The sequence below is a fragment of the Cynoglossus semilaevis genome, chromosome 6 (assembly GCF_000523025.1).
Source record: "Cynoglossus semilaevis isolate Cse_v1.0 chromosome 6, Cse_v1.0, whole genome shotgun sequence".
NCBI lineage: Eukaryota > Metazoa > Chordata > Actinopteri > Pleuronectiformes > Cynoglossidae > Cynoglossus > Cynoglossus semilaevis.
In genome coordinates this window covers 10,383,078-10,394,267 of record NC_024312.1, presented here as the reverse complement: position 1 = coordinate 10,394,267, position 11,190 = coordinate 10,383,078, and the positions used below count along the sequence as shown (strand labels likewise).

The window sequence follows — 11,190 nt, the reverse complement described above, 5'->3', positions numbered from 1 at the left end:
CTATAAAGCATTATTTATAGTGGTCATATATAATGTGGAAACTGTGATTTTTTATGTTGTTTCTTTCCTAATAATTGTCTAAATAAATCAAATTATTTGACTATAGCAACTTTGTGTAACTTGGTTCTACCTTATATTTGCAGTGCTGGAGAAGAATGGAACGAGAATCCTGAGACATATGAATCCAGCTTCTACAAGAGGAGCCTGGACAATGAAATGTACATTTTTACTGCTCCTTCTTTCAATTGTGAGTTTTTACAAAGTAATAAATGCATGGTTTTTTTTTTACATTTGCTGGTATGAATTTGTGCAGAAGAGTTTTTTTTTTTTTTTATGGGTTCTGGTACTAAGCCATCCCTGCTTTCTGACTTTGGATGTTATCCCAACCCTACTGGCAGAGATCGCACGCTCAGGCTTCTGATATCACTTCAATCCTTTACTTGATCCCAGTGTGTTTGTAGCTCTCCTCTCCCCCTCCCTCTCCCCTCCCTCTTTGCTTTTCGTGTCACCTATATTTCCTGCTTGTTTCACTGATCCCTATAACACACACCTGTGCAGTTTAATGTCAGTGCAATGTAGCCATGCTTTTAGCTACACTCCACTGGCTTAACTCATGTATGAGCTGCATTGACTGCTCTCTGCTGGCATAGGTGATGGTAACTGGTCCTGTACAATGAATAATGGCTACTATTGTTAACATTTTCTCATCAGCTAACACATAAATAAAGGGGAAAAAAAGAAGGAGTGATACTGCTATCCAACATTTACCCTTGCCTCCTGTGTTTCTTCTCAATTTGCAGCCGAAGACAGAGAGTGCGTTCCCGACATGGGTATTTTAGTTAGCAAAGCAGTGGACATCACGATTGACCAAGTCACAATCAAACCAGCAGGTTGGTGAGACAAAGATGTGTTGATGCTTGACAATGCAACGCAATGTCCATTCATAGAAGTTATTTTTGTTTCTGCTTTGCAGTGGTTGGAGTGAAACTGAATATCTCATTCTGGATGAATTCTTTTATCAACGCTACACTCAAACTCAAAGTACGTGCCGTTCATGAAGAGAATCAGTTTATTGACTATCTTGATTTTTTTTTTCACCTTTATGTTTCACTTCTTATACTCAGTGCAAGGATGAAATCTGTGGCTGTCTTAGAAATGACAAGGTACAAAAAAAAAATCCATCTCCTCCCTATATGTTTTTTTTGTTTGTTTTTTAAACACAGAGGCTATGTTTGCTAAATATTTGTTCAACACTGTCTGTTCGACTATGTAGCACGTGGACTGTGTGATTCTTGATGACGGAGGCTTTCTGCTAATGTCAAATCAAGATGAGTACATCGACCTGGTGAGTCACTTGTTTGTTGGCATTATCGACATTTACCATCCTAAAACTATATAAATTAACTAAAAACTTATAGATAGAGATAGATGAGACTTAATCATCGACTTAATTAATCATTTGGGAGTTTCGTTCGGAAAATCGAGGCTCCGGCAGCAGTACAATCACAATACAAACAAGACTAGCAGCACACCATCAGAGAATAGGGAAAAAACCTGAACAGTGGATACTAGTAGATTAGTGGGTTAGTAGTAGTGGAGTAGTAGTAATAGTAGTAGCAGTAGTAGTGGTAGCTTAATAGATTGTCATTGCACTCTCCATTATTGAATTAAATTATGATAATGGGTACTAAAGTATATCCCACTCTCTCTATAAGGTCACTCTCCATTATTGAATTAAATTATGACAATGGATACTAAAGTATATCCCACTCTCTCTCTAAGGCATGTATATAATAATAATAATAATAATACATATTATTTCATAGGTGCCTTTCTGTATATAGAATAGATATTATTCTTCTGTTTTTTTTTTGTTTTGTTTTTTTTGCATCAATTCATGCAGATAGGTCAGTTCTTTGGAGAGGTTGATCCGGTGCTGATGATCAACCTGGTCAACTCTTCGCTGTTCTCATTTAACAAGACCTATGACTACCAATCTGTCTGCGACCCAGAGAAAGATGGGAAGGCTGCAGCAGGACCTCGCGGTGTCTATGTGGTCAGTCACGTTTATGATATAGTAAAGAAACCCACCTTGTTACCCGGTTACATCGTATATTTTGTTTCAATGCAGTGGTTCTCAATCATTTTTGTCATTGAAATACTATTGAGAATGTATATTTTTATCTGTACAAACCACTGTATGAGTCCCTGCCACCTAGTGACTGGAGGCTTTGTATACCTTTACATTTGGTGTTATTTTTTTTTAGAATGAAATAACTGAATTTATTTATATTTTTTTCTCTCTCCAGCCTTCCATTTCAGACATGCTTAGTATTGGCTGGTGGGCCTCTACTGCAGCCTGGTGAGTTACCAGTTTCTATTGTGGTGTATTTGTGTGCCTTAGAGTCCTTGATGGGTGTGCGATCTCTAACAGAAAAGTCTAACAGGGATGCATTTGCAACCAAGATTGCAGACGCACTGAAGAGGCAATGCAGTGTGAAAGTAAGACTTCGGTCTTACTATACGGAGTTTACAGTGTTCTCACTGTGTTCTGGGGTTTTTTCTGGGTTCCTTGTTTTACTTCCACAGATCTAAAACTTGCTCATTAGGAGATTAGGTCTATTTAACACTTAGTTTACTATTGGTACAGTATAAATGTGCAACCCTGCTAAGGAATAAGTGTTAGATAATGGGGGAAAAAAACGGATTCATCCCTAAGACAAAACTTCAAGAAACAAGCTGGAAAATGTAGTTTATGCCGTTCAATGCAGTGAGGAGTTCACGGACCTGTACTTTTGGGGAGACCAAAACACAGGCCCAACACAGGAGGGCCAACTCCTCAGGACAGGACTCAGCTGTTCACATACACACTCCTTTAAGGACAACAATGTGCACATTAACAGAGGAGGTGGACTCAGACACAACCTCATCACCCACATACAAAGCACTTTTAGGAATAATACCCAAAAGATTCACCTCAGTTTCACATAACAAAGAAGCCTCTTGGATGAGAGGTGAAAGATCTCCTTTTAGAAAGTTCATGTCCAGTTGCCAAACAACTAACCCTTTCAACCTTGACCATGACCTGGATGACTGAGAATCTTCATAGACATGTATAGACTTGCAAAAAAGCACACATTTATTTCACTGTATGATATGATCAAACATGATCATGGAAGGTTCAAGTCCACTAGCCTTTTTTTTTAACAATAGTATTTCCTCCTCACAGTAGTAGTTTAAATATATATATATATATATATATAATTTTTTTTTAAACATTGAATCTGTTTTTGTCTCTGTAAAACGCAGGCTTTTAGGTTCACATTATTTGCTTTATATCTCTGTGTATGACCAGCTGCATCTTAGCATCATGAACTGACTGAGGCTGGTGATGTCATTGTCTTGGGGCATATCCATCAAAGTATGTGTCAGTGCTTGTGTGCAGTGTCCGGTTACTGAATGTAAAGAGGCTTTGAAAGAACCTTTTGACTCATATATGACTCAGCTGGGATAATGTTTTTCATTTTCTGTACCTAGGACAATACTGCGGCAGGTTTTCTATTGTTTGATTTTTCCCAACCTTCTAAAAACAGGTAAGCAACAAAAGGTGACAGTCTAAAGTGTGAAGATTTGCCATACTCTTGATGCAAGCAGTGGAAATAACTGTGCAGAGACCAGACTAATCTCTGTTTAAAAATCAATTGTTTTCAGCTGAGTCAGCAGATGACGAAATTGCAGATGCCATGTTTAAGGAAAGCTGTATCACAGAGCAGACTCAGTACTTCTTTGACAATGATGAAAGATCCTACTCTGGAGTTTTGGACTGTGGAAATTGTTCCAGGTTAGTTTCACCCTATACACAAACACGTACACACACACATAACACAATATATATATATATGTGTGTGTTTGTGTATGTAGTACTTGCTCCTACTTCAGTTGACATGCCCACCCTTTAGATCTTCCTCTTGGACATTCTTCTGCTTATTATCTGTAGGAATAGCCTGATCTCAGGCAGCTGCTTTCTAATCCTTTTTAAACAGGCACAATAGCCTGATCTCAGGCAGCTGCTTTCTACTGTAATCCTTTTTAAACAGGCACAGATTACCTTCACAGTTCTCCTGTGGTATCAATTTGGTGTCAAGTTTGCATTTGTGTTGTAGTTTAATAACTACAGACACAGAAACAGAAATGATTGCAAACACCTGGTGTGTATTCTGTATGTCTCTGCAATATTCCATGGGGAACATATTTAATGGAAGCCTAAAGTAATAGCACACGTTACAACAAAAATGTATGTTCTCACTGTGTTCTGGGGTTTTTCTGGGTTCCTTGTTTTACTTCCACAGATCTAAAACTTGCTCATTAGGAGATTAGGTCTATTTAACACTTAGTTTACTATTGGTACAGTATAAATGTGCAACCCTGCTAAGGAATAAGTGTTAGATAATGGAAAAAAAACGGATTCATCCCTAAGACAAGACTCCAAGAAACAAGCTGGAAAATATGGTTTATGCCGTTCAATGCAGTGAGGAGTTCACGAACCTGTACTTTGGGGGAGACCAAACAACCGCTACACAGGCGCATGGCCCAACACAGGAGGGCCAACTCCTCAGGACAGGACTCAGCTGTTCAATACACACTCCTTTAAGGACAAAAATGTGCACATTTTGGCCAGGGAAGACAGATAGTTTGAGAGAGGGGTAAAAGAAGCCATTTTTTGTCAACCTGGGAAAACCATCACTCAACAGAGGAGGTGGACTCAGACACAACCTCATTACCCACATACAAAGCACTTTTAGGAATAATACCCAAAAGATTCACCTCAGTTTCACATAACAAAGAAGCCTCTTGGATGAGAGGTGAAAGATCTTCTTTTAGAAAGTTCATGTCCAGTTGCCTAACAACTAACCCTAACAAAAATGTATGTACTGAATGTACAACAAGTTTGTGTAGCTTTTCATTTGCTCTTGTCAAGTTCTAACCCAATCCATCCCTCTTACAATTGAACTACTACTGTATTCTTGTTAGTAATGTCTATGTACTGTTGAAGTAATTTAAATGCTGGTGCACTCCCATGTGTATGTGTCAGTACTAGGGGTGCGCTGGTACCTTAGCTTGTATAGATATTAAGGATGGCTTCATCCGATACTCTGGAATGGTCTGATGTTGGTCAAAACTTCACAAAAAAATTGTAGCCCTTTCAATCTGCTACACTATCAATTTTTTTTCATCCTCAGGCTGGGTTTGCGACTTATACTCAGGTGCGACTCATATATTAAACATATAATTTCTATATAATATATCTATCTTTCTCTATAATATATCCCATCCATCCATCCATACATTTTCATCCGCTTATCCGTTACCGGGTTGCGGGCGCAGCAGTCTCCGCCCAAATCACATTGCACCATACCTAAACCTTCCTGCAGGTGGTGAGCCCACTGGAAAGTACCAACCACCCTAACCGGGATTCGAACTTGCCCAGGAGGTGAACCCTGGGGTTTCACCCCAATGACAGAGACATTGCCTCTGGGCCAAAGCGCCACTCTATAATATATAATAATATATAATTTCGCATAAGTTCCTTATTTTCACACTGACAGCCGCTAAAGGGCACTGGTGCGACTTATACTCCGGAGCAACTTATAGTCCGGAAAATACAGTACTCATACAGTACTCATACTGTACTCATTTTATATTACTGCAAATGGTATTAGGACAACCCTAAATTGTTTTTGTTACTAACTTTTAATTTTCTAGTATTGGTGCATGTTTCTGTAAATGATGTGTATGACTCCTTAGGATGTATCGTGCAGAGAAGCTGCCAAGCACAAATCTGGTGTTCCTGATCACTGATGCCAAAGCAACATGTTTGTCATGTGACCCCAGACCCCTGAGACAAGCAGAGCAACCTTGTATCCTTTTCACTCAACTTCCTCTCTTCTTTGTCTTCATTCTTGTTCCCGTGGCTGCTTGTCAAAAAATATGTTAATCTATCATAAGAGCACACACGTGGATTTTTCAGTAGATTTGTTCCTAAATGTCAAACGGTGAACAGTACAGCAGATGAACACCATATGACTGCGTCTCCAGTTACTAACAGCTTCAATTTCTTCAATTGCGTTTATTTGGCCAGTGTGCTGCCATCAACTTGAATTAGGGTTGAGGGCAGGGATGTGTGTGTGTGAGGACAATAGGCGTGTGTTTATGCGTGTTCGGAATCACTTTTACAGATGTTCTTCAAGTGTCACTTCCTGACTTTGTAACTTTGAAGGTGTTACCATCAGAGGTCACCATGCAGCCACAGCAGTGTCCTTCAGTGGTGACGGTCGGGGACACTAATGCACTTGAAACTTTTGACAAAAATCTAAAAAAATACATACTGAATGCCTTTGATGATCAAAGGCATTCAGTATGTATTTTTTTAGATTGTACAGTATAAGAGTGCCTCCCTTTAGAGATTTCTTTTAAACTTTAATCAGAACAACAAAGATCAGGAAATGCATTAGTCTGTAATCATTGGCTGCATGTACGTAAATCTGTGAGTCTAATCAAATGGTTATGGTGAAAAGTTTGCAGCATGGTTTTCATGAAAACATTTCTTAAGAGCAATTCTGCAGCTGAAGGTCCAGATCCTTGTGAGCTGGCTCGGAACCCTAGATACCGCAAAGGGCCGGATGTGTGTTTTGACAACAATGAAGACGTAAGTAACATCCACACATGTGGCTTTTTTCTAACAGGAAATGATGGAGGTCGGCTTTTACTAATTTCTGCCTGGTTTTACTCAGTGCTAGGCTTTCGAGCTAGAAAGATAAAAAGCTTGGCATGCTTGTTTGTCTGCCACTCTTCTTATCAATAATTCATTTTAGTGTCCTTGACCTTTCAACATATTTGTTGTCTCTTTGAATGTTGGTTTAATTATTTTAATCTATTTTTTAATCTGCCACCCAAAGAACTACAATCAGTCTCTTTAGTGACTCTTACAAACTTCAGTTTTTCATTATTGGTCAATTATTTTGTTAATGTTTTCATGAAATCCGTATGTTTCCATTTACAAAGTAAAACTATGCCTCATAAAGTAGTTCTTGTTTAAAGTGACCTAATAAACAAAGGAACATGGAGAAATGCTCTAAGTCATTTTGTATAATGAATTTCTACTTGTTTGAAAAGGACTGCCTTTTATTGTGCTGTCATCTCATATATCACAAATACATGATAGGACCAAAGTCTCTTCTCTTACATGTTTACATTATGTGGAGAAGAGCAAGCAGAAAGGCCAGGAAGTATTGAGGAAGTAGGTGGACAGATGAAAGTAGGGCTGCTTCCTGCAGTTTTGTTTGGCAGATGTTCCTTGCATGTATGATATAAAACAAATGTAACTCCAATGGTACTTGGAAAATAATCCTATACTAGATTATCTTCCTGTGTAGATGTTAACATCCGTTCGGTTCACAAAGTGCATCCTTTCAAACTAAACAACAAGTAAAAACCCTTAAATGTTTATTCCATTTAACAGTTAAAAATTCTTTCAACACAAATACCAGTTGTATTTACTTAGCCCAGTCGTGGGCAAACTTTTTGACTCAGCTTTCAACACAAATACCAGTTGTATTTATTTAGCCCAGTCGTGGGCATACTTTTTGACTCACGTAAATTGAACAGGGGGGCCGGGTCAGGAGCAGATAGATGGAGCATCCGTGTGAACTAAAATAAATGACATGTAAAAGTCATGCATAAAGGCTAAAATGCTTTTATCATTTTCTACACCATCTATTGGGGAAATGTGGGTATTGCAGGGAAAAGGCAGAAGTATAATGATAATAAAATTAGATATATAATTTGGAAAAGTTTGGTCGGCCAGATTAAAAAGGTGAATGGGCCACATCTGGCCCCCGGACCTTAGTTTGCCCATGCCTGACTTAGACAGTGGTTTCCAAACTTCCTCTGCTGGGCCCCCCTTTGGTTCATAAGAAGATTTTTGCATCCCCTACCAAAAAAAAAGCAAGTAAGCTGTAACTTATTTTCACTTCAAACTAGAGCTGGGTGAATAATCCAAAATTTGAGTTATATTACGATGGCTTCCCTCGACCTTGAAAACAAGACCATCAAAATAAAACAATTATTGTGCCAATTGTGTGATTGCAATGCAACAGTACACACTACAGCTGTGCGCTGCATATTTATATATATTTTTTTCAGTTTATCTTAGTTTATTTTCTTTGTCACACGTTCAATACAGTGTAAAGTTTGATCAAATCAAATTTTCAGATCAATGGTAATGATAATCGTTTTGATGAATAGCCATGATTTCAATAAGAATCTTGGCAGCTGGTAACTTGGCAGCTGATGGACTTGAACCTGATGCTTTCCTGACCCAAGTCCGCTTCCTTAACCACTAAGCCACTACTGCCCCTTTATTTTTTTATTTTTTTTTTTGGAAAGGCCATAATCAAGCAGCCCTACTTCACTCACAGTAACAATACTAGCCCGACATTTCTGATTTTAAATACAGCAGGGGTCACCCACTGGGGCTGGACACCAATGTTCCCTCTAATCTTTCATGTTTTGGGGCATATAGGCCATAATCAAGCAGCCCTACTTCACACACAGTAACAATACTAGCCCAACATTTCTGATTTTAAATACGAACAGCAGGGGTCACCCACTGGGGCTGGACACCAATGTTCCCTCTAATTTTTCATGTTTTGGGGCATAGACACAAGTGGCCACACACCAGTATCACACTTTTCGTTCAAAACCTGGATCTTATCAAGTTACATGGATTATTAAAAGAATTAAATTAAGGCAGCACTTTCCATTAAAATGAACAAGACAAAAATCTTGTTGTTCATCAGGTGTGTAGTATGTTATATGTGAGCGTCCTGTATTTGGCCTAGGTGAAGTCCAGTTGTGGTCTGGCTGAGGGGTCTTGCTCTAGAGGAAGTGAGACATATGTACCTGACATAACACTCACTTGTACACATTAGAACCCATTCACATTTTGCACAACGACGTGTGCTGTAGCTTGTGATACAGTGTAGATTCCTGTAAAACTTTGTATGCAAAAATATAAACTTAAATGTTACCTTATTTTTCACATCTGTTGATGACAAACTACTTTTTCAAAGCCGACTTCTTACTCAAAAAAAAAAATCTCACCCAGTTTTACTACTTGTTCTTCTGTTTGCACATACTCCGATAGCCATACCATCTCAAAAGAACCGCAATTCTTTTTTTACTTTGACTTGGTGAGTGGACGTGTCGCTGCCCGTTCGTTAGCATTTACGTCATTTACGCAGGGCACATATGCAAGCACTGTCAATTGGCTGCGTAGCGTAAGTGAACCATCTTGTATCATTGGCTGGACACCTGTCACTCAGTGAGATGCATCATTATGTTATTTTTTCAGATCAATACTTAATAGAGATAATACTTACAACACAATTTATGTTGAATTTAGATTTTATGCACTGCACAGATTTTTTTGTGTGCTGAGAATGTTCGAGCAGTGCGCACTATATAATAAATATAACATAATAAATTGCTCGTTTGGGTTTTTTTTTTGTTTTTTTTGTTATTGGAATCCAGACACAGGCTGGACTGGATGGATAGGAATGCTGGATTTGGCCAGTTGATGATCACTGATGTACTGTATGTCAAATGTTACAATATAATGTATTAACAATTTCATTGTTCAACAGGAGGATGATTCTGATTGTGGAGGAGGAGACGGCTTAAGGCCATATATTTGGACAATGTTTGGGATTCAAATGCTGCTTCTTTGGCCTATCATAACTTTACAACAATTATGACCTCAAACACACACACACACACTTACACACACAAACAAGTCAAGATCTCCTTCCTTAACTGGAAAGATAACCTTGATCATGTCATCCAGGATATATGCAGTTTTTTTTAACAGGACTTTTTTTTTTTTTCTAAATTTTTTTCCTCATCTATATTTTTACACCTACAGACAAAGTGACTTTACTCAGCTGCACATATTTTTTAACATATAGAGACATACTGTATGTATTCCTCAATACTCTCTTATGGTGCAAGAGTTAAGAGCTAATCAAACCCTTTAATTCTGCCACATTTTGTTTTCTGATTTAAAAAGTGGAGATTAAGGCGATGCCCCACTATGCCAACTGAATTCAAAGACTGTATGCTCACTGACAGCATTGATATGTGTAGTTGTAAGTATTGTTGATTGCTTCTTATATATATGTTTTTTTTTTTTTTTAATGTCCTGTACTTAACTACCGTGTATGGTTTTAAGTGGTAAATCAGCAAGTATTTCGTTACCAGTTGTCATAGCGGCATGTGCGCAGCACAAAGCTAAAGAAACCAACCAATGTTTTGACACCAAAGCTCTGTGTTCACCACCATGAACTGTACCACAGTTGACCTTCATTTTGATTCGTTCCCAGTGTGTCGTTGATGTGATTACATTTGTTTTTAGCTAGAATTCTTAATGCTTCACCTTATTAGTGGCTTTCAGGAAACCCACTATCTATTTGAATCCTATGTGAAATTTGTCACAGTATAAAAATTTGGTTGTCTTGAATTTCAACCAGGGATGTCCGATATTAACTTTTTGCCAACATACGATATGCCGATATTGTCCAAACACTTAATTTCCAATTCTGATATCAATCGATACCGATATAGGCCTGGTAGTATTTATTTATTTATCTGTACAAACCACCACAAGGCCAACCGGTAGTCGTCCTCCATGGCCTCCCCAAACTTTCCCAGACCCGAGTTTTTGCTTCCGTGACTACCCGAGCCGCCGTCCGCTTGGCCTGTCTGTACCCGTCGGCTGCCTCAGGAGTCCCACAGACCAACCAGGCTCGGTAGGACTCCTTCTTGCTTGCTTGACGACTTCCCTTACCTCCAATGTCCACCACCGGGTTCGGGGATTGTCGCCATGACAGGGACCGGAGACCTTAAGGCCACAGCTTTGGACAGCTGCGCCAACAATGGAAGTGGAGAACATAGTCCACTCAGACTCGATGTCTCCAGCCTCCCTCGGGACCTGTTCAAAGCTCTCCCGGAGGTGGGAGTTGAAGGCCCCCCTCACAGGGGATTCCGCCAGACGTTCCCAACAGACCCTCACGTTTGGGTCTGCCAGGTCTCTCCAGCTTTGCCCCCCTAAGCGGAGCCAACCCCAAACCCGAC

The 11,190-nt window shown here is 39.2% G+C and overlaps 1 protein-coding gene across 1 annotated transcript in view; it reads left to right on the top strand.

Annotated features, from left to right (window-relative positions):
• LOC103380101 (voltage-dependent calcium channel subunit alpha-2/delta-1) overlaps positions 1–11,107 on the top strand; it is a 45,898-nt gene extending 34,791 nt beyond the window's left edge. The window contains exons 27-38 of the mRNA XM_025056441.1: positions 144–247; positions 801–890; positions 974–1,041; positions 1,125–1,163; positions 1,274–1,345; positions 1,904–2,056; positions 2,310–2,362; positions 3,538–3,593; positions 3,712–3,841; positions 5,806–5,918; positions 6,624–6,706; positions 9,705–11,107. Coding sequence (XP_024912209.1) covers positions 144–247; positions 801–890; positions 974–1,041; positions 1,125–1,163; positions 1,274–1,345; positions 1,904–2,056; positions 2,310–2,362; positions 3,538–3,593; positions 3,712–3,841; positions 5,806–5,918; positions 6,624–6,706; positions 9,705–9,815 — 1,072 coding nt within the window. The 3' untranslated portion in view covers positions 9,816–11,107. The remainder of the gene's footprint in view (positions 1–143; positions 248–800; positions 891–973; positions 1,042–1,124; positions 1,164–1,273; positions 1,346–1,903; positions 2,057–2,309; positions 2,363–3,537; positions 3,594–3,711; positions 3,842–5,805; positions 5,919–6,623; positions 6,707–9,704) is intronic.
• Positions 11,108–11,190: the final 83 nt, after the last annotated feature.